Here is a 24,331-nt window from a genome sequence, read left to right as displayed (position 1 = left end):
TATTTTTTATTTTGCTTTGTTTTCTTAGAATATCACATTTACATTTATTTTAAAATCAGGATTTCCATCTCCTACTTCCCTCATCTTCTTTGTATCATCTTTAGAACTTCAGTAAACATAACTATTAGTGTCTTAGCTGTTGCAGTGGGTTTTAGACATCTGGGAACTGTATGGATTTAATCTCTTTGGGATTGATTTCACTCCACCATCAGAGGTGAGAAGAACTTTCTTCCATGTCATCATCATGTTCTCTTGGCTCTTGAGGTATTCCAAGCTGCCAGAACATCTTTCAGAATAGAGAAATTAAACGAAGGCACTTGCTGTAAAGTAGGTGCTAAGCAAATGTTACTTGAATCTGTGGCTGGTGAGTGACTGGGATCAGATCAAACTGTTCAGTTTTTGGAAGCTGAGATTTTAGCATGTTGGAGTGGTTTTAAAATCTCATGGATGGGCCACCTGGGTGGCTCAGTGGGTTAAAGCCTCTGCCTTCATCTCAAGTCATGATCCCAGGATCCTGGGATGGAGCCCCGCATCAGGCTCTCTGCTCAGCAGGGAGTCTGCTTCCCCCACCACCCTCCGACCCCCCACCTGCCACTCTGTCTACTTGTGATCTCTGTCAAATAAATAAATAAAATCTTTAAAAAAAAAAAAATCTCATGGAGTTTCTTCATCGTGCTCACCCGTGGCCAAGGTGTCCCAGCAGGTCTGAAGGGCTGATTTTGTTGAATTGAGAGCCTCCCTTTCCAGTGGGTGATTTTTATTTCGGGTGTTAGAAGGTTCTCGAAGCATCTGTGCAACCCGTCATTGCACCATTCTTGTTCCACCTGCGAAGTGGTGGGGTTGATGACAATCTCACACATCTGTAGGTGTCATCGCTTTAATGTCACTGAGCACCGTGCTGGATCGTCTAGTCTTTGCAGCCCACCAGCTGTCAGTCACACATCCTGGTTGAATCTGCTCAGTGGAGGTTTCTGTCTTCTTCTTTAGCCACATCCTGATGTACTGAAGGAAGCCAGCCATACCTTACTTGCTTTTGGGCAAGGGACTCCTAGATCTCTGAGGCTGTCTCGGCTAAGCAGTCTTGGTGGGTTCTTTAATACTGCCCATAGTGCTTACGGCAAAGAAGCCAACTCCAGGCCACAGCCATTCTCAAGGTCATGTTGGGATGTGGTGGGGTTCTCTGGGGCTCCTTTATGGATTTCCCATTTTTCTAGCCCTTGTTTGGTGGACTTGTTCTATAGGTTTCATACCAGATTGTGCACACTGCTGGTCTTCAGCAGGCTGACGTGCGTGTCACCGCTGGTCTTATCCTAGGCTGAGTTCTGTAGTGTAAAATGGTCTTGCTTGTGGGCAATTTATGTTGCTGTGCATGCTGCACTGACTTCTGTGCCAAAGCCATCATTAGCAGGTAGGCTTAGGCTCCTCACTAGGTGTTTTTGGTGGTTGAGACCTTGTTAAGAAACAAAGGAGAATTATTATTTCTCTCTTAAAAAGTTGCAATGGAGGTAAGAAGCAGGTGTCTGTCAAACTCCTCTGAAACATCCTGAGAATAATAAAGGAGCAAAATGATGTTATTTGAGTGTTTCTGCTTCCTTAAATAAAATGAGAACTAGTCTGTTGGAACCAGTCATGTGTTCACCTATTTTTACATTGTAAGATGTATAAATAGCTCTAAAAATGAAACTTGTAATAATTCAGATAATTTCCATGGTGGTTTACTTGTATTTTTTCTGTAGTGTGTTTTAAGGGCCGGCTCATTCAGAACTATAATCCAGTTATATCTTCTATGAATGCATTGCTGCCGAAGTCCATAGGGTTAACTAGCCTACAAGGATCTTTATCAATTCAAGAGCCCTTTCCCCATAATTAAAGTGATTAAAACTTTGTTGTACATTAGCCCTGTATTTGTGGTTTTCTGATGACCTCATAATTGTCTCTCTCTCTTTTTTTTTTTTTTTATCTTTTCAAAAAGACAGCCTTGTAGAACCATAGTGTTGGAGGGAACTTAGAGTTCATACAGTACAACACGGTCCCGACACTGCCTGCCTAGCCTTTGGTTACCCAGTTCCTGCCTGAGTACCTCTCAGTGAAGGGAATCATGCCCCCTTGTAAAACAGCTCGTTTCATTCTCAGCCAAGTCAAATTCTTAGCAAGTACTTTCTTGCTAAGAAAGCAATAAAAGCAATGAAACCTTTTATTTGATCCACGTTTTGCTGGACCAGATGTTACCCATGTTGTATTTGCATGGTTGGGGTTTTTGTTTGTAGGTTTTATTTTTTTCATTATTTTTTAAAGATTTTATTTATTTATTTGACAGACAGAGATCACAAGTAGGCAGAGAGGCAGGAAGAAAGAGAGGAGGAAGCAGGCGCCCCACTGAGCAGAGAGCCCGATGTGGGGCTCGATCCCAGAACCCTGGGATCATGACTTGAGCCAATGGCAGAGGCTTTAACCCACTGAGCCACCCAGGTGCCCTTGTTTGTAGGTTTTAGTATATAGAGCCTTCAATTCATTCAAGCTTCCCAAACCGTCTTGAGTTCTGATTCTTTAATGTCATCTGTACATTTATTAGTGGTACCCTGTGTGTGCTTACCCTGTTGTTGGAATCCAGGCAATCTGGCTCCAGAGCCCTGTGGAAGTTATGTATTTATTTTATCTGTCCAGGGTATCCTTTTGTATCAGAGCAGAGACTCACGGGACTCAGTCTTTGGGGTCACTCACTCTGCACAATATTGTCCTGGTTTTTTTTTCCCCTCCGTAATCTATTTCATTTCCTACTTCATACCTTTGGCATGCATATGGCTTCAAGGGCCGTGACCCCTTTCCAGCCTCATTCTCTTTGAAGTTCCCTGCTCAGTGCTGAGTCAGCCTGCCTCTATCTCTGGACCACAAGACCTCATTCCTAGAAGGGAATCAAATTGCCCCAGCTGGTCAGGTGCCCCGTGTTAACCCTGACGCCCCAGGCCAAGGTCATAGGTCAGGAGAGGATTAGAGGGGCAGGAGCCAGGGTTTCTCAGAGTAAGCTCCTTCAGATAGGTTTGCAGGCAGGGCGTACCAAAGGAAACCTCCAGTGTGAGCCATGTCTGTGGATGCTGGTCAACTAGTTAAGAATTCAGATCGTTACATAATCATGGAATCGTGTCTCTGTTTTAAAGAATAGGGCTTATCTGAAAGCCTTGTTGAAATCCAGTGCTAAAGACTCTATTTTTATTTTTTAAGATTCCATTTATGTTTTTGAGAGGAAGAGTACATGCACAAACAGGGAGAGGGAGAGGGAAAAGCAGACTCCCCACGGAGGAGGGAGCCCAATGCAGGGCTTGATCCCAGGACCCCAAGATAATGACCTGAGCTGAAGGCAGATACTTAACCAAATGAGCCACTGAGGTGCACCTCAAAGCTCTATTTTTAAAAAGGAAAGAAAGTCTGTGGAGACTTGCTGGTCCCTGATGATCATCTCCTTCCTTTAAGCCATTCTTTTAATCATCTGCACTTTGCATGCACTGTGCAAAAATGCACACTGCTTTTTGACTGACATGACCCCAATCTCTAGCCAGAACAGTATTGTTTAGACTTAGGTAACACATATACCCAAAATCTTTTTCAAAGGGGAAATATTTTTTTTTTTTTTTTAATCTCTGGCCATACACCCTATCTTATGAGAAACACCACTTTTAAAACAGTGAAGTCCTATTCAGTGTTAACAGAATTCTCAATGCTAAAAGGAAATGTTGTTTTTAAATTTAAGTTATTTTCAGATTTTTATCATAAATCCTTTAGGAATTGTAGTTCTCATTATATACATTTGTGAACTCTGAAAGACCTCTGTAGACTAGGTTCATAAACAGTTTCTAACATACAGGATTCCTTTTTTTTTTTTTTCCTGTTCAGAGCACTGGGACAGCAGTTTCTTACCTCCAACTTTTGGAGCCTCTCATTCACCATGGTTCTTCTATGATTAGTGACAATCCACTTAACGATTCTACAGGTTCTCACAGTTCTGTAGGTTTAAAAATATCTATGTGTGTGTCTGTTTGTATGTGTGTATTGATATAGACATAGATAAGCTACGAGATAGGTGTTCATGTAGAGCAGATAGGTGCTGGCTTTTCTTTTTTTTAGCAAGCCTGTCCTTTCATTTGTGCTTTCGTGCTGCCAACTAATGTTTGTTTTAACTTTTCTAAGAAAGTCTTAAGTTGATTACTGTTGAAAGAGGATGATGTGAAGTAGGAGTTGAGAAGTTCTGTTTTTATTTTATTCTCTCTTAACATGATACCATCAGTTGCAGGCAACAGACCTATCCCAGCAATTCCTTGTACTCCCAAATGGTTGGGAGGAAACATCTCCGTCATCTCTGACATTTTTTCAAACACCTTTCCTTCATTCTCAGATGTCAGTGCATCTGTTATTACTCGCTTTTGAACGTGTGAGCCAATTTCCAACCTTTTCCATGATCTTGTCTCTCTCCTTTTACTTGTGTGGCAGCACTGGTCTCTTTGAAGACAACTCCCTTTCCCCTTCACGGGGACCTTTCATAGTTGGTCAGCACATTGCCTTTTTTTTTTTTTTTAAGATTTTTTAAAATTTATTTATTTGACAAACAAGAGATCACAAGTAGGCAGAGAGGCAGGCAGAGAGAGAGAGGAGGAAGAAGGCTCCCTGCTGAACAGAGAGCCCAATGCGGGGCTCCATCCCAGGACCCTGGGATCATGACCTGAGCCACCCAAGCGCCCCAGCACGTTGCCTTTTTTTAAAAAAAGATTTTATTTGGGGCACCTTGTGGCTCAGTTGGTTAAGCAACTGCCTTCGGCTCAGGTCATGATCCTAGGGTCCCAGGATCAAGTCCCACATCAGGCCTTCTGCTCATCAGGGAGCCGGCTTCTCCCTCTGCCCCTCGCCCCTTTCATGCTTGTGCTCACTCTCTCTCTCAAATAAATAAAATCTTTAAAAAGAAAAAAAAGAAAAGAAAAAAAATATTTTATTTATTTATTTTATTATTATTATTATTTTATTATTTGGAGAGCGAGAGCACCTGTGTGTAAGCAGGAGTATAAGTAGGGGGAGGGGCAGAGGGAGGGAGAGGAAGAAGCAGACTCCTTCCTGAGCAGAGAGCCCAATGCAGGGCTCTATCCTAGGACCCTGAGATCATGATCTGAGCCGTAGGCAGTTGCTTAACTGAGTGAGCCACGCGTGTGCCCCAGCATGTTGCTTTAGACAGCCTTCTGGACTTCTGCCCTTTTTGGGTCTTGATGGTAACTTGAAGTGTGTCCTTCTAGAATACATGTCTGGCTTGCTCTGATACTTCTCTTTTTGCCTATTAAAAGCTCTGGTGCAGTTATGTTTTCTACAGGTTTCATTTCTACTTTATCCCTTTTGTATCAATTAGAAGCCAGTCCATAGTAGCAATTGCTCCTCTTGTTTCCTGCATCTTTTCAATTTGATGCCAAGACAAGTCACTGGTGCTTTTTAGCTAATTGTGACTCAGAGGAGATGCCTGATAGATATCTGGCAGTTGAAACCCCTCATTGCTAGTCCGGTCTGTTTCCTTGCCAATTTTTAAATCTATATTGGGAACATGCCATTTACTTCTTTTATCTGACCAAATGATCTATGGGCTGTTCTCGAGGAGAGATCATTAAATTCCTTCCATCTTTTATTGTTCTTCTTCCTTTCTTGTTAAGCGTAATTAAATTTTCATTATTATTAACATTTATTTTCTAATTTTTAAATAAATATTTTAAGTATTTTAAAATTTAATAAATATTTTAAATATTTTAAAATTTTTAAATTATTAAAATTATTAAAATTTTCATTATTATTTCTAGCATGCCCAAGATGTTATTTTTCTAGGTTAATATCCAGGGCTGGTGGCCAGGAAAACTGAATACTTACTATGTGTGAGGTTCCATACTAAGCAAGCCATAGATTTTCATGTGATACTTCCTTAAGGATAGGCTATCTTCCTAATGTCAGGAGCACTTTTTTTAGTGTCCAGCCACTTAGGGTTCATAGTACTACTCTTGGGACTTTCTGCAACAGCCTGAGTTCAGGAAGTATTAAGCCATTTTTCTCCTGTTCTAGATAAGAAATGTTGTCTATGTGGTTTCACACTTGTTTATTTTTAGGTCAGTTCCCACAAAGACATTTAAAGAAAAATATCATTTACCATGTATTGTATGACAGGTCCTTAAAGAATATACTAGTGGGTATCAGGATAGGCACAGAACTTCTAGGAATTTTTGGATGCCTGATACTAAAATAGAAAAATTAGTAAACATTTATTACATGCAAAAGATTTTCCTGGAGTGTTCTTTGTTACTTCCCCATATTAGAGTAAAATACCTGACGGTTACATGTGCCCTTATGCCTGCCCTGTCTCATAAGTTAGTATATCTCTAATATCTATTCTTATTATCCGTTGCTATGTATAAGTATACAAGTCAAAAGATTAATATTGGGGGGCGCCTGGGTGACTCAGTGGGTTAAAGCCACTGCCTTCAGCTGAGGTCATGATCCCAGGGTCCTGAGATGGAGCCCCGCATCGGACTCTCTGCTCAGCAGGGAGCCTGCTTCCTCCTCTCTCTCTCTCTCTCTCTCTCTCTCTGCCTGCCTGCCTACCTGTGATCTCTGTCTGTCAAATAAATAAAAATAAAATCTTTAAAAAACCAAAAAAGAGGGGCGCCTGGGTGGCTCAGTGGGTTAAGCCGCTGCCTTCGGCTCAGGTCATGATCTCAGAGTCCTGGGATCGAGTCCCACATCAGGCTCCCTGCTCAGCGGAGAGCCTGCTTCCCTCTCTCTCTCTCTCTGCCTGCCTCTCCATCTACTTGTGATTTCTCTCTGTCAAAAAAATAAATAAAATCTTTAAAAAACAAAACAAAACAAAAAAGATTACTATTGGAATGGTCAAAAGACCACAAGCTATTAACAGCTTCGTAGGTGACACTTCAAGGAGTAATGAATGGGGAAGGGTGCTTTAACATCAAAGTAGCATCTAACAAGGCCATGAGCATAGGAGAGATTTATGGTTAGAAAAACTACTGAGGTGGACCAGAGCAGGTAGAGGAGAAATAGAGTTAGGAGTCAGGCCAACCTTTTCTGTTGCATGAATGAATGCATCCATCAGTGTTAGAGCTGTGGAGCCAGGCTGGACTTCAGTCTGTTTCCATGTATTGTCCTGGTTGAGGTGCTCACTGGCTCTCTGACCATGAGAAGTAGTTTCCTTACCGTCATCATTTTGAGAAGAATTATTTAAAAGAAGAAGTTAACCTTTCTGTAGAATGAAAACAACCAATTTTTTGAAGCACATCACCATGTTTTACCTCCCTGGGGTAATTGGATGTCCTTTGTTAACACCCTTTTGTTTTAACTCCTTGGGCTTGAGGGTTTGAGCTGCCCTCACATTTGCACGAACAAGAATGTAAAAGAGAGGAAGCTAGGGATGTAGAAAGATTTTGGCTGTTGTGTAAATTTCTTAGGGTGACAACCCTTAGTTATCCCAGAACATGCTGTACTCAGGGCTTGGATAGGACAGCTGTTAACATCAGAGGAGATCTGATCTAGCAAGTAGGGCTGGTTGGGGAAGGTCCTAGGCAGCCTAGTCATTTTGTGGGTAAGGTAGTTGCTTTATGGTTCCAGGTCATCATTCCATGCAGAGCAGGAAAGTCAGCTAGTGACTGGTGGCCTAGACCCAGCATGGTGTCAGTATCCTATATTAGATGGTCATTGGGAGAGAACTTTAAGCAAAGGACCGAAATGCTTCTGCTAAAATTCCATAATAAGGAAGCTGAGCTTACTCTTTAAGTAGGTAGAGTAGTTCCCGGAATCAAAGAGAAGCTTTACAGGAAGGTCAAGTATGATCCAAGGCAGCTTGAATAATAATAGATGGTTATTAGTTCAGGTGTCTTACCTGTGCCCAACCTTCTCATATGTCAAGAATGCAAATTGTGGTTAGTTTACACATGGACCATGTGCCTACCTTTAAGTCAAAAAGGGACTAGTATCTTGATGTACTAGTCCCTAAAGACTGCCTACAATTGGGGAAGGGGAGTTCTCCAAAGAAAACCAAAGGATTTTTCAGGAGAAGCAGATGCCGAGCTGAAATGAGCAGCAGATGTACACTGTACTAAGCCCAAATCAACACAGTCTAGGAAGGTGTATTGATGCAATTGAAAATTTCATTTCCAGGGGTGCCTGGATGGCTCAGTGGGTTAAAGCCTCTGCCTTTGGCTCGGGTCATGATCTCAGGGTCCTGGGATGGAGCCCCGCATCGGGCTCTCCGCTCAGCAGGGAGCCTGCTTCCTTCTCTCTCTCTGCCTGCCTCTCTGCCTGCTTGTGATCTCTCTCTGTCAAATAAATTTAAAAAAAAAATTAAAATTAAAAAATAAATAAATTAAAAAAAAGAAAATTTCATTTCCCTTCTGGCTATTGCTGTCATGGGCTAGAAATTTGAGATAGCTTGCTGAATAGTTTCTATTTAATCTCCATACTTCTAAAGGTGATTTCTTCAGAGCCATCTTTGAAAATGTAGTGTGAGTCTTAACCTTTACATCACTCAGTTCATTGTTTTCCCACGAGGTGGTTTCTTCCCTGTGTACCCTCTGAGCAGCTGCTGTCCAGTTCACAATTGCACATTTGAAATCACTGTTCTGTTCCAACAATGCAGGATATGGGATTTCAAATCTCTTTTGTAGCTCTAGTAACTGCTTTTATATTTCTAATTAAATAATTTATGTGGTAAGATACCAGTAAAAACAAAATAAATACAAACTATAAATTATATTGAGCTGAAGATTGCTTTGTTCCAGAAACTTGAGCCAAAAAAACCCCAAAAACGAAAACAAAAACAAAAACCAAAAACTCTATTACATGAGGACTTCTAATTGATATATATATATATATATATATATAATTGCTATATATATATATATTTTTTTTTTTCAGAAAACAAAACCTATTAAAATTTTGGTAATACTCATGATTTCCTAATAAGTAGTCTTTCACACCTAAAATCTGTAGTTTGTGCCTCTAAAGTCTCTGGCTAGTTTTTCAGTTAATGTTTTATTAGATTCCATGACTGTTGCAGGCATGACTGTCTTGTCTGATGACCTCATTCTGTGTCAAAAACCATAAACAATTACTATGACCTCTTTAATGTGTAATATTGGAGGCCACTGAGCAAAAGGATATACAACTGGACTCTCCTGAATATGTTAGGAGATAATATAATAGACACTCTGATTCCAGCTTTAGCCTTACGGATAATTGCAATAAAGTTGAGTCTGCAAAAACTCAATGGTTCTATAACCATATTACCAGGCAACAGACTGACTTTGTATTTTGTTCTCTTCTCCCTCCTACCTACCCACCCCGGCTTTTCTGTTGCATAACCCCCCACACAGATGACATTTAGGGGGAAAACATTTACTGATTTTATATTAATTTATAAAATTGTAAGATAAAGTCCATTATTGTACTGTCTAGATGTAACCACTGGTCACGACCTTAATTAAATATTATCCCAAAATTTAAAAAATATTAATACCTGCAAGAGTGTCTTCAAGACTTGTTTTCTCCATCTCATGTATTTTGAAGGGGAGATTTACTTTATAATATCTAGCTGGAGGACAGGCTGGCAGGAATTGTATGAGTGACAAGTATTGTGCTTACGTTGCTCACATAATGTCATTTGATCCCTTCAGTAACTATTTTACGCATGAGGACACTGAGCTCAGAACATAAAATTTGCACAGTGTTATGATCTGACCATAAAGCCTATTCCTTTCCCCCACAGTCTGCCTTTCTCCTCATAGTAATAAAAATAATAGCTAGAATTTTTTATGTGCATGGGGAGCAAGCCTCTGTCCTGCGTACTTTATGCACATGCATTATTGCATTTAATCCCCACAAAAACCTGTGAAACAGGTAAGCAGCTAGAATGAAGTAATTTGCCTAAGGCAGCCACAGATCACAGCTGGTGGCCTTGAACTGTATCTCTCACTCCGTGGTCTATGCTCCCACTTACAATCCTGTAACACCTTCCTTGAGTGAACAGGTGTCTTCAGTATCCTTGGGTATGTTAGAAAAAGATGCATGATTTTTAAGGATAGGATTGGTTGACTGTAAAGAACATTCTGTTAAGTCGTTAATCATTTGTTGCATTTAAAATCCTAAATTTCTTTCAAGTCTTGGGCTTTGGCTTGGAGTAACTTCAGACAGTGGGTAACAGTTGCATCACACAGCGGGGAAATGGTAATGCTTGGCCTGGAGAAGCCATGAGGGTCAGAGCAGCACCAATTCCAAAAAAATGTCATGTATCCATCCATTTCATCTGTGTCACCACTGTCTCACCCAGACCCCATCATCTTTTTCCTGGATGATCTTTCCACCTAAAACTTTTCAGTGGATTTCTACTGCATAAAGAACCTCAGTTCAAGTTCTTTATTGTTTTCCCAATCTGGCCCTGCCTCTGCCGATGTGATGCCCCTCCCCATGTTCACGATCACTGATCCTCATGTCCCTGGAAACGCCAACCCGATTCTTACCTCGAGGGCTTCCTTTCTGCTCCTCCCCAGCTGGATTTACACTGTCCCTTCTTTAATTCCTTACTGAGCCCCCAACCCAGCCTGTCCTCAGAGAGACCCTCCCTTCCTTCAGTATGAAGCTGCACCGGCGGTGGAGGCCACAGCAATGACACAGTGAGGCCAGCCAACATTTTGTGAGCTCTTATTCCACACGAGGCATTGTTTTCTACATGTACTACCTCATGGCCTTGTGACCTTCCTTCGAAGTAGGCACTGTTATCAACTCCACCATAGAGATGATGAAACTGAAGCACAGAGAGTTCTGTTATTCAATCAATCGCTTGTTTTCTTTTCTTCACACTTCCCATGATCTGTAATTATCCTGCTCTCCTCTAGAAACTAAGTTGCTGAGAGAAGGGACCTCACGTTATTTTCTGCTGTTCCTGAAGCTTTTTGTAAAAACTGCCTGGGACCTAGGAGGCACTTATGGGGAAATATGTTGAATGAGTGAAGGAACAATCTGACAGATTAGATCATGATATTTGTGATAAGAAATAGAACATTTCAAAGATGATACTTCTGCTATAATTGTACTAAAAGGACTCAGAGCCCTTCAGTTAAATAGTTGTTGAGCATTTTTCTTCTTTGTTGCATTATAATGTGTGCATATAAGCATGTGATCATGAATCTGGGCAGAGAAAGAGAGACTGTATGTCAACATACTCATTAACCCAGTCGTTGCTGGTCAGTAGGTGGGTGCCAGGGAGTTGCTGGTGACACACTTATCTTTTCATACTCGGAGCACCGTTTGTGCAACTGGGTTCTGCTGCAGATTAGGTAATGCAGCTGGTGCTGAGAAAAATCTCGTTCAAGTAGGGAGATTCTAATTTTGCAAATCTCCTTGTTCTTTTGAACAGAGGATGTAGTGGCCTTTTTCTTCCTGGTGTGCCGCAAATACTAATTTCTTAGAATTTGGGAACTGAGAAAGAACTTCGGAGCATTAGCTCACCTTCTTCATTTTACAAGGGAAGAGAAACAATCCCCAGGCATGAATCGGTTTTCACAGGGTCACAGAAGTACTCAATGGAAGAGCCAGAGCTTGCCTCATAACCACCAAGCGTGTTTAATGATGAAACACTGTTAGGAGAAGAGGAACCTTGTTCACTTCAGGACCATGAACAGAATGCGGACCCGTCAGCATCTCCTGTTTCCTTGAGAAAGAAAACTATGGCCACCAGGAGGATGTTGCTTCCCTGTCCCTCTTTAATAATACAGTGTAATACCTTCTTGTAGCACATTCAGGAGCTGAAAGTGATATGTCACTTTGTTTCCTTGTATTGAAAATCTTGGTCCTTCAGAAGCCTGGAAATAGCATTTGGTCACTTTATAACTAAGAATGTGGAATTTGGCCTGGGAATCCCTGGTTTGCTGTGTGTTCTAAGTAATTTTATCATTTAAATACTGAGTAATGTTATCATTAATTGAAATAGTTAACAACAGTGCTTTAGAAAACAAAAATGTTTTTCTGCTGGGGAAGTGATAATCAAACAGGATATTATAAACACTGAATACAGAATTTTCACAGTACCTGGAATTCTGCTTACTGAATCATGGTCTATTCTATTTTGCATGAATAAGGAAAAGTCTCCCCCTTATTCATTTCAATAAAAGCTAGTGCACAATAGTTTACTTTAGGAGACTGGGTTGCTTCTGGCTGGTTTTAAGACATTATGGACATTGGAGTGTGCGACACCGAAAGAAGCTAAGGCAATTCAGAAAACATTATTGACACCTGCTTCGCTTCTGTTCCCTACAGTGTTGGGTGTATGACTGTGTCTTCCAGGTTCTTTGCTCTTGTAGAACTTTTAGTTTAAGAAGAGTAATGATGCTATTGGTGGATGTCAAATGCCCAAGTGAGCAGTGAGGACACCGGGCTGAATGTTTGAGTGATTTTCCTGGAGAATTCAAAATAAAGGAGTGTGGATCTGATATCACTATCATCCTTTTGTATGTCTGTACTTGGGGCCATATTGAAATGACCAAGAACTTGAAAATGAGGGAAATGGGCTTCCTTCCTTATATCTTTGTAAGCTCAACTCAGGGGAGGAGCAAAGCCACCTGTAAGAGAGGCCGATCTGTTCCTAGGCCTGCAGGGTTTCATGGTCAAATCCCACTGGGCGGTTAAATGTCAGTTTCACTCTGGAGATGAATATGGTCAGAAAAGGATGAGTCTGGGAGTTAAACATTGGTAGCACTCTTCTCAGCTTTGTGGAAGGAAAGAGAACTGTGTCAAACAGATTTGCGGTATCATGGCCTCCTTGCCAAGGCATCCCAACAGACTGAAGATTGCGGTTCTACAGATGCATCTAACCCTGTTGGGGAACTGGGTCCATCAGGCTGTGCTAACCCAACGCTGTTAGACTTGTCATATCCCAGTGGGTTAGTTCACAAGATGTTGAGGGAGTTTGGATTGATGTGTTACCCATAGGTCCAGAACTAACCTGTCTATTTCTACAACAGAAGACAGGAGTCCATTGAAGGCTCTCATCAGAATAGTCAACAAACTTTCCCATTCCAAATTAGTAAGAATGCTAGTCTTTTCCCCAGACACCTTCAAGGGTTATTCCTGGGACCTATGAGATCAGGTGCATTCTCTCAGCTTCTTCTCAGGTTGCCATGCCGGCTCACTCTGAGCCCACTCCCTACCACTAGGAATAAAAGCAATTCGGGGTCATACACAAGGCGGTACCTGCAATGTCCGGCCTTCGGTGTCCTGGGAGTGGGCCTCAGGTGCCTACAGGGTGTCTTTGTTACTGATGATGGAGGATCCAGGCTCCCTGGAGCCCCGAGGGAAGCAGGGCAGGGGTGACTACCGGCTCCCACTGGCTGAGCACCTGCCCCCCTGCTTTCAGTGTCGATCTCCCTCCCTCCTCCTGTGTCATTCCTGCTCAGGGTATCCTGCTGCCTGGGTCCCACAGGTTCTGCTTCATGTGCTCAGCTTCATGTGCACCATCTTTCCAAGGCTTTCCTTCAGTAGTGCCCGAAGGAAGAAGGCCTGTGGCATCCGTAATATTCTATGCTTAGAACCATCCAGCCCCCCTACTGGATGAGAACAGGTCACTGTAGACTTCCCTCCTGACTTTGATGAGTTTTTCCTTTAGAGGTTTCTTATTCAGACCTTGGTTAGGACGTTCATAGTCCACTGGGATTGTTTTAATTACTCTCCTATTCAGGGGTTGATTCCATTCCCTTTGTCCCAGGAGATTCCTTTGCTTCATAGATATTCCTGAAAAGAAGTAATGTGCGAGGGGGAGAAGTGATGTCCAGTGCCACCTTTGGTAGCTTTTGAGACCCCAATATAAATGGATATGGAGTGACACCTAACTCTTCAGCTAAGAACCTCCAAGGGCCAGGCCTCAAAAGTCCAGCCACATAAAGTAAATACAATCTGAGGGCCTCAGAACAGAGTTGAGAATTGGTTTTTCCTGAGGATCTCTGTCAGGTTGAGGTGCCAGAAACAGGACATTATGATTTTTGTGCTGTCATTAAGGAAAATCTCATAAAAGATTTTTAAGAATTTTTTAAAATGTATATCCTATCTCGTGTTCCATATCTTAGTCTGTTCAAGCTGCTGTAACAATACCATAGACTGGGTGGTGTATGGACGACAGGGATGTACTACTCACGGTTCTGGAGCCTGGGAAGTCCAAGATCAAGGCACCAGCAGATTCACTGTCTGGCGAGGGCTCCCTTCCTGGTTACTGACCGTCTTCGCGCCGTGTCCTCACATGGTGAAAGGGACAAGCGATCTCTCTCGCTCCCTTTTGTAAGGACACTGGTCTTTATTTATGAGGCCTCCACCTTCATGACCTGATCACCTTCCAAATGCCCCACCTCCTCATACCACCAATTTGGGGATTACATGTTTACCGATGGCTTTTGAGAAGACGCAAATATCCAGTCTCTAGCACTCTAGATTAAAAATTTTGATTCTAGGGGCGCCTGGGTGGCTCAGTGGGTTAAAGCCTCTGCCTTCAGCTCAGATCATGATCTCAGGGTCCTGGGATCGAGCCCCGAGTCTGCTGAGCAGAGAGCCTGTTTCCCCCCACCTCTTGCCAGCCTCTCTGCCTACTTGTGATCTCTGTCTGCCAAATAAATAAATAAAATCTTTAAAAAATTTTTTTGATTCTATGAAACTAGAGGGAAAGTTTGTATCTAAAACATGACATAGTGAGAGAGAACTATTCACCATGTGACCATAGGCAAAGCTGCTAATGTGCCTAAAACTGTAAAATGGATAGGACAGTACTTAATTTGGAGCCACGTGGCTTCTGGGGTGACCGTTCTCACTCTGAGCCTCTCTACTTGGAAAGCTCTCAGTGGCTGGCTTGCTGCCAACCAGAGGATGTGTTCCAGACTTCAGCACAAGCGTGAGCGTTCTCCTGAGATCAGGCCTGTGTGCTTTTCAGCACATCTCACCTGTCTTTACCTTGCCCTTTGTTGCCCCCTGTGAATTCCCCTGCACACATGACACTGGTCCCCATACTCATGTTCCCTACCTTTGTAGAAAGCCTGAATCATTTTCTGGTTTCATAGAGCAACAAAACCCTGCAGACAAGTTTTCCTTGTACAGTTTGTTACCAGCACTTGGCTGACATTAGTGTTCTTATCAATGGGTGGAGAAAAATTTGCTTGCCCTCAGGGGGAAAAAAAAACCCAAATGGCCAAATAACCACTCCTTTGTCATTTGATATTCAGCAAACATTTATTGAGTACCTGCTGTTTGTTGGTACTGGTGTTAGGAAGATGAGTAACACAGCATCTGTGGCCTCAGGGAATGCCCATTCTGGTAGGGAGAGACAGACTCATAAGCAGGCAGTCAGTAATAAGTCCTTCAGATAAGTGTTTTGCTGGGGAGAAGGGCAAGTGCAGAGGGCTGTGGCAATACAGAGAAAGCTCACTGTCTTAGCATTGTAGAACACTTCAGATGAAATGTTCAATAGTTCAACAGGTCTTAGGGGAGGGGTTGGCGTGGCTAGATAAAGAAGAGAAGAAAAATGGGTATCTAATACGGAGTACTGTTGGCGGCCCTTTCTAGGAAAGGGGTAAAGACTAATTTAATCTAGTCTGACTTAATTCTCACTAGATAGTAAAAATAAGCAGTTTACATTTTTTTCCCCCGTTCTTCTGGAACTTGTGTTTTGAAAAAAGTGTTCTCAATATGGTGACAAGATGTTACCACATTGAAATTGCTGGAATCTATTGCATTGTTAGAACCATCCTGAGGTGACTTGAAATGGTCTCAAGAAATTTAAAACTCACTGTGAACATAAATTGTCATTAGTGGAAAGAATAAGATGATCACAGTGAGTTGTGATCATACCATAGCACAATGGTTGCCTATGTAAACCTTAATGTTTGTCTTTTTTTCTGTCTTCACCAAAAAGGGGGGAGTCGGGGAGAAACACCAGAGGGGTATTAAATGTGTATACTTAAGTTTTTAAAAAAAGTATTTTAAATTACCCTCTCTTACTAGTCTTGTCTAAAACTGTAATGGAAACTAGTTTAAAATTTCTTGTCACTTTCAGATGTATTCTCACATAATGGAAGGAAGGAAGTCAAACATTTATGGGGGAATGATGAGTAAAAATTGCAAAGTGATGTTACCGTGTTTGAAATGGTCAGTTTTTACATGACTATTAAATGCTGCCTTTCAAATTTAGTAGAAATAGGAGATGTGGGTATTTTCCTCTTTTTATTATAAAAGAAGTGAGCTCATCAATCGGGGAAGCATGTAGCTTTTAACATATTTTAGACTCTCAAGTAGTTATGAAGTATGTTTTTGTCTCGATGATAACATGAAACATTTCTTACTAAGAAGACTGTCTCTCTTTAAGGTTATGAGAAGACTGATGACGTCTCGGAGAAGACTTCACTGGCTGACCAGGAGGAAGTACGGACTATATTCATCAACCATCCCCAGCTGACAAAATTCTGCAATAATCATGTCAGGTAGGAACTACCGAAGATCTCTGTGGGACCAGCTATCACAGTCGAACTCAACTGGCCATCTCCTCTCTCTGGCCAAAACAAAAATGCTTACAGAGAGCGTTCAGTTTAATCAGTTACAGTTTGAGAGTTTATTGAAGGTGGTGTGACTCGGCTGGTTTTTCGAACTTCTAGCCAATAAGGAGATGTGAATAAGAATCTGGAAGCTGGAAGGAGCAGAAAGGATAAACAGCCATACTCTACCCATTCTCTATGTAGTGACCCAACAGTGAAAGCTGATTATAGATCAATACCTTTGTCTCGAACCTGTTAATAGACTGATGAGTTATTATTTTTGGCCAACAAGTTTTAACATTTTAGAAGAGGTCTTTGCAGTTCTTTACCAAGAACTCTTTTTTGTTTAATAGTCTTTAAATGTTGGCTTTTGACAGTTGTAAAATTGAGTATGGTGTTGAGAAAGAGGACTCTGAGAATTGCTTGAGTGTTACATTTTCCTTCCAACAATAGTATAAAAAGTGTCGCTGTTGCAATTACTGTTCACTAAGTGGCCTCTGGACTGGAGTGAACATGAACACCTCTTACCCATTATCCTAGCCCAGTGTTTCTCCAGAGGCAGAATTCCTGGATTTGAGAAATGACCATTTAAAATTAATATTTACAACTTCACATTCTAGAGTAACTTTCTCGGTTTGGGAATGTGGTATGCATTCCTGTAATCTCCTATTTTTTTTTTTTTCAAGCTTTTTGTGGAAAGCATTAAAAATAGCACAACAAACCCCCTTGTACCTATCATCCAGCTTCACAATTAGCAACTCATGTAATCTTCTATTTAAATAAGAAAAAGACTGGATGTTTTCAAGACCTAAATGATGATATCATACTGATTGTGGACATAGCTGGTATGTTTGGTGTAGAGTCCTAGCCTAGTTCCTGGAGAGACCTTGAAGAAAATTTGAACAGAACCCTAGAAAACTTCTCATTTTCCTGACATTATCCAGCGAACGCATCTCTGTTTAAGTTCCTGGTCTTACTCAAATTCAATTTTTTGTAAGAGTTTTAAAATTTATTTATTTTAGACTGGCCTAACTAAAGTTGCTCTTCTTTGTAAGCTACTCTTAGTATCTTAAAAAAGGATGATTGGCCGAAGAGAGAACAAAAGATATTGTGCAGAAAATGAAACTCTTACTATTTAATTTGACAGTTCTTTTCACTCATTTCATTTAGGTTAATGACCATTTGTAATATTCTCCCAATTTGAAACAAAGGGCAGATGTTCATCTAATATTTTGTATGATGATGATAGAATTTTGTAAATGTGGGTGCTAATTATGGGGTAATTAAGTTTTATGCTACTTTTCATTTTGTTTTCTAGCACTGCAAAATACAACATAATCACATTCCTTCCAAGATTTCTCTACTCTCAGTTCAGAAGAGCTGCTAACTCATTTTTTCTCTTTATTGCACTGCTTCAGGTAAAGTCACGTTATAAAATTTAACTCAAAGTCAAATGTTCAGATATTAATAAATGTTTTTGTTAAGCTGGTGACCAATCTTGCAAAGCTTATCTAAACACAGAGAGACAAGCTGGTTTGGGTGGACATTTCCAGGTCCTGCTGCAAGCAATGTCAGAATTCCCCTGACATTTGATTCACTTTTATCAGCTTATTTTAAACATTCGGTAAATTTGCTATGACAGGAATGAAATTTGATGGTAAAGGGGAATGGGACTTTCCCCCCATATTAACATTAATTTATTGATTTTATTAAATATCAATTAAAATATTAATTAAACATTAATTTAAGTAACTGTTCCGAACCTTAAGGTATAAGAATTTCCATTTTAAAACTAGTTTCTTCTTGTATTTGCGTTAGTAGTCTTCAGGAAAAGAAAGTTTCATTTTATTAAAAAAACACACGTTCATTGTAAAAATCATTAGAAAACCCAACAAAGAGGCCTGAAGAAAAAAAATTAAAGCAACTATTTTTCTGCCACTCAGAGGCAACTACTCTTAACCCTCACAGTGTCTATCTTCCTGGTCTCTCCCTTCCTCCCACATATTGTTTACTGACTTAGCTTACAAAAAGGAAGATCAGAGAATACATATGTTTTGTATTCTACTTTAACCATGTGAAAATGTGTGGATATTTTCCCAGGTGATTCGGTGTGTTTTTAGAATATCATTTTTAATGATTATATGGTATTTACCTAACTCCCCTCTGTAGGTGTTAGTCGTGCACAGGACAGCTTGTCCTGAAGCGAGCTCCCACCCTCTTCCACAAACTGCCCCCCTCTGTGTTAGTCGGCCGCAGTAGTAAAAGCACCGAAGTGTAGTTTAAGAGGCACTAAGACTTAGTTGTTTTTATACGTATTATCAACTTACTAGTTCTCACTGGATTTCTTTTTTTTTTCTTCCCCCAAATAGCAAATACCTGATGTATCCCCAACAGGTCGCTACACAACCCTGGTTCCTCTCTTATTTATTTTAGCTGTGGCAGCTATCAAAGAGATCATAGAGGATATTGTAAGTGCTTCATTTTTTCATAAATATATATGACTAATTTTATATGCATATCTTAAAATATTAGTTTCTCTTTAAGTTTAACGCTCAACACAAGTTGTTTAAAATGCCCGTTCAACTTAAAGACATATAGAATACGCTCTGGAGTCCATTGCTCTTAGATTCTACAGGATTACTGTGACAGAATGCTTGGCAGAGTGTTCTCTGCCTTGGTAGTTTAGTAACAAAAGAAATTATATTAAATGCAATAACTGGCTTGGAGAGAAAACTGTATCTGACCATTATTTTCATTCATGCCCAATGTTCAATTTGAACATTATTTCAAGTTAAACATAATTATGTCCAAATTATCTCAATGCAAAGGGTCTTATAACGTAGGTTTTATTTTTAATTCATATGCACGTTTTTTACTTTAAATGCCACTGATTCCTTTTCATCTTTAGTAGTTCTAAGCTTCCTTTTATCTTACTGAAAGAAAGTAATGACATTTGCTATTTTTATTACACTCTAGTAGCTGAGAAAAGGGGAAGTCAATTTCCTGTTCATAAAATAAGTTCCCCCAACTAAATTCAGACTTTTCTTTTTCCTCTCTTTTACTGTTATTTTAACTCCCTTCTTGAGGAAGCCAATTTTTTTTTCTATGCTCTTTAAATACTTGACCTATCTGAAATGACCTTCTGTGGAGCCTTCGACCTATCTGAAATGACCTTCTGTTGAGTCTTAGGCAAGTCAGACAGTAAGGCGAGGAAGGTCTGAGACATTCTCTAGGAAGCTCCAGTTTAAAGTTGCACAAATATTTATATTATTTCTGTGGAGAATCAAATTGAAAAGGGTCAAGTGTCCATTTAGATCATCCAAAACATTCAAGTGGCTAACAGACAGAGGTTGTATGTCCGTGTGCTTTTGTGTAAAACATCACCATCCTCTTCATCGGAGATGACATGCTTGATGGGGACCACGAGCAGAAAATTTAAGGGACCCTCTTTTTTACCTATATTGTTCCACACAGACTGACCATCCTTTAAATTGCGCTTGGATCTCGCAATCCATAAGGCTTGGTCTTTCCTGTAATTTGTCTCTTTGTTCGCCTTATGTGCTCTCTTTTCTTTCTTTGACATAGTTTTGGTTAAGTGCGTATTATTTACTAGACATTGTGCTGTGGTTTTACAAATATTTTTCTTCATTATAAGCTGGATATTAATCCCATTTTAAAGGTAAGGAAGCTGGGGCTGAGAGAGGTCATGAAACGTGTCGGAGAAATGGTCGGGATCAGATTCCATCTCCTCCAGGGCTCTTTTTCTGTATCGTGGCCACCCGCAATGGCATGACTCACATCTGTTGAGTTTCTGGGATCCCTGTACTTGATTTATATCCTTGACATCTACTAAGTCTTCCAGCCACTCTCTAAAGGATTGCTGGTATTATCCCCATTTTATAGATAAGGGAGAGGAGGCACAGAGGAGCAAGGTAACTCTCCCAGGGTCTCACAGTTAATAACTGGTGCTATGAGAATTCAAAACAAGGCAGTTTGGTTCTAGAACTCCATGTTATTATCGCTGCTCTCAGCTGCCGGTCCTGTCTTTTTTCTTTTTCCCTGTCTTTTTCTTTTTTCCCTTTCTTTTTCTCTAGCTATGGTTTTAATACCCCTCTCTATGAAAACAAATGGTAAATAAAGTGATATCCTAGACTTTGTTGTTGTTGTTGTTGTTGTTTTAAACAAACTCTTAGGGGCCCCTGGGTGGCTCAGTGAGTTAAGCCTCTGCCTTCAGCTCAGGTCATGATCTCAGGGTCCTGGGATTGAGCCGCATATTACGCTCTCTGCTCAGCGGGGAGACTGCTTCCCCTTCTCTCTCTGCCTGCCTCTCTGCCTACTTGTGATCTCTCTCTCTCTCTCTCTGTCAAATAAATAAATAAAATCTATAAATAAATAAATAGATAGATAGAATAAATGATTCATTGTTTGTTTATAACACCCAGTGCTCCGTGCAGTACATGCCCTCCTTAATACCCATCTCCAGGCTCACCCATCCCCCCCCCCGCCCCTCTGAAACCCTCAGTTTATTTGCCATAGTCCGTAATCTCTCATTTGTCTTCCCCTCTGATTCCCTCCACCTCATTTTTCACTTCCTTCTCCTAATGTCCTCTGTGTTATTCCTTATGTTCCACATATGAGTGAAACCATATGATAATTGTCTTTCTCTCTTGACTTATTTCACTCAGCATAATCCCCTCCAGTCCCATCCATGTCGATGGAAAGGGGGATATTCATCCTTTCTAATGGCTGAGTAATATTCCGTTGTATATATAGACCACATCTTTATCCATTTTTCTGTTGAAGGACATCTTGACTCCTTCTGCAGTTTGGCTATTGTGGACTTGGCTGCAATGAACATGGGGTACATGAGCCCCTTCTTTTCACTACATCTGTATCTTTGGGGTAAATATCCAGTAGTGCAATTGCTGGGTCATAGGATAGCTCTATTTTTGACTTCTTGAGGAAACTCCACACTGTTTTCCAAAGCGGCTGTACCAACTTGCATTCCCACCAACTGTGTAAGAGGGTTCCCCTTTCTGCACATCATCTCCAACATTCGTTGTTTCCTGCCTTATCAGTTTTGGCCATTCTAACTGGTGTAAGGCGGAATCTCAATGTGGTTTTGATTTGAATTTCCCTGATGGCTAATGATGTTGATCATTTTTTCATGTGATGCCAACTCTTATGGTAAGGGTCAAGATTGGTTGTTAAATTGATAATATTCACCATGAAAAACATGCCTTCTTTACTATACACTTGTTAACTTAATTCTTCAAAAAAGAAAAACAAACATAATTTTTGAAAGTCCATAGTGTTCAGAGACCAAAGATGAGGAAGAGATGAGTGAGTAAAAGAAGGCAGGTTGGAGCTTGCAGTCGAGTAGGGGAGACAGACATTAATCAAGTAAACACACTAGCTCTTGTAAGAATTAAATAATTCACTGAAGTCCTTAGAACAGTACCTAGTTCTAGTAAGTGATGAATAAATGTTAACTGTATTATCATCATCCAAAGTCCTTTCGAATAAATTTAGAAAACAGGTTGGAAAGAACAGGATGTGAATACACTAGTTAGAGGAATATTTTAGTAGCTAGTATTTAAAAAATGGGGAGATTTAGATCAGGTGGCATTGCAGATAAAGCAACATAGAGAAATGAATTCAATATTGCTTTAAGAAAAGAATTTGATAAGACTTTTCACCATCCAACATGCTGCATACCCTACTTCTTTGACTCACGTTCTCTCTCCAACCACTAGAGAGAAGAGTTTTATTTCTTGTTCATGACTATATCCTCACCAATAGTAACAGGACCTGGCTCATGGTGTTCTGTAAATATTAGTGAATGAAGAAGGATTCGATGGGAGTGAGAGAGAGGAGAAGATGCCAGGATGACTCTCGAGTTCCTGGTTTGTGCAAGTTGATGGCGTATGGCTCCATGTCTGAGAACAAGGACGAAGGCTTGGGGGTTAAAGTCTTAGTTTGCCTTGTGGACCTAGCTGGAGATGCCTTTGAGATTGCCAGAGGGAGATGTCAAGGAGGCTATAGGATGTAACTCTCTGGAGCTCAGATGAGAGCCTTGGCTGCTATCTATTGATGTATCAGTTACAAGTGAAACTGCAGGTCTGGATGAGCTGAGCTGGGAAGAGAGTACAGAGTAAGAAGCAAAGAGGGCTAGGGAGTAAGCCTTGAGGAATTCTATCCCTGTATAACGAGATAGGAGATGAAGAAGGGACCAAGGTACAGTGGAACACCGGGGCAAGGATAAGATAAGAAATACTTAGAAGTGTGGGGGAAGGGTTCCCAGGAGGAAGTGGTCAACATTACATACCTCAGTATTCTAAAGTTCATGGCACTATTTACACAGGACACTTTATTGGTGCACTGCCAATTAAATATTGATAAGACCAAGTAATTCACCAGGCCTCAGTGATAGGAAATGAATTCTCACTCTAGGACAGTGGAGATATTTGAACTCATGGAATAACTGTATTGTTTCCTGAAGTGTCCATTTTAGAAGGAGTGATAATTGGTTTGGGATTGAGAGATTCTTTTTTTTTTTTTTTAAATAGTTGTAAGATTAGAATCTGCCTATCTGGATGGATCCTTATATATATTCAACACAAGCATTTCCCGACGAGCGACCTAATTCATCCTGTGGCGGGAAGGCTAAGGAAAGAGATGCACCTGTACAAGAATTCTCTGTAGATGGAAAATAATGTTCAGGATCTCCTTGGGTTTCACAATGATTAAGTTTCCTGATTAAGTGGAATGTTTCATTAATTCACTTTTCTTTGCCTCCATCAGTTAGAAGTCTTAACTCTTTTCTGTCACAAGTGTGCATTGTTTTGGAAATACTTGCACCTCTTTCAAATACCTAAATTTGCTTTGAACCATTATTTTGGAATCAAAATTTATTTTGGGTTACTTTCTAGTTTTCCATAGATCTTTACGAATAAAAAAGAGTTAAGTATTTGAGAGTTTCATCAATTATAAAATATTCTCTACTGATGCTCCAAATTTAAACTTTAAAAATTCATTGAAGAACATTTGCTGCTAAATCATAAGCTTACTTCTGGGAGCAATAATTTGCTTAATGAAATGTACATTTTTGCAGTTTTATTAGTGAGTGTTTTGCTCTGAGAAAGAATTGTAGTGTGTCCCTGCTTCTGGATGTGGCAAGAATTATTTTCTACAGGCCTGCCATAGAGGCATTTTGAATGCCCTATTTGCATTTTGTGCAGTTCAATGGCTGATTGTTTGTGGGAACTGAGTTCACACTGCCAGCTATTAGGACAGTCCTCCTGAGTGGTGCTCTTTGGGAAGGAGCGCTAATCCACAACTCTGGCCTTCCCTCTCGGAGAGTATGGCCATATTTGCCCGGTGATTCCAAAAACCATATTTTTTCTCAAATGGAAAAATTAGGCACTCCTTTGTTTCACATTCATTCCAACCTAACTATGCAAGTAAAAGTAAAAGTAACTATTCCAAGTCTATGCAGGTAAATCTGACCTTGAGCTTTAAGGATAGGATTTTTGAGTTCATAGTTAGTTATACTCAGCACTTTTCTGTAATGTCAACAGAGGCTGGTGTGTTACACTTGATGCTGTAAGGTTAGACAGAAGCCATGGAAAACCTCTAGTTGAACTGTAGACGAGATCGCTTCCCCTGGCCGCTCAAATTCTCTCCCTTCTCTGACCTTTTGTTTCTTTTGCTCTCTGTTCTAAAACCTTGGCTTATGTGACTCTTCAGAC

At 40.5% G+C, this 24,331-nt stretch overlaps 1 protein-coding gene across 4 annotated transcripts in view; it reads left to right on the top strand.

Annotated features, from left to right (window-relative positions):
- The window catches only part of ATP8A1 (ATPase phospholipid transporting 8A1), a 236,318-nt gene that overhangs the window by 20,487 nt on the left and 191,500 nt on the right, over positions 1-24,331 (top strand). For 3 of the 4 annotated variants that reach the window (XM_004764082.3, XM_004764081.3, XM_004764083.3), the window contains exons 2-4: positions 16,415-16,529; positions 17,899-17,998; positions 18,950-19,048. In XM_004764082.3, coding sequence (XP_004764139.1) covers positions 16,415-16,529; positions 17,899-17,998; positions 18,950-19,048 — 314 coding nt within the window. Of the gene's footprint in view, positions 1-16,414; positions 16,530-17,898; positions 17,999-18,949; positions 19,049-24,331 lie in introns of those variants that run through there. The other variant, XM_013062200.2, reaches the window with a different exon arrangement.

Source organism: Mustela putorius, unplaced genomic scaffold, assembly GCF_011764305.1.
Source record: "Mustela putorius furo isolate JIRA1106 unplaced genomic scaffold, ASM1176430v1.1 tig00000083_pilon_pilon_pilon, whole genome shotgun sequence".
Lineage (NCBI taxonomy): Eukaryota > Metazoa > Chordata > Mammalia > Carnivora > Mustelidae > Mustela > Mustela putorius.
The sequence above is the reverse complement of the archived record's forward strand: the minus strand, read 5'-3'. Positions and strand labels throughout refer to the sequence as shown.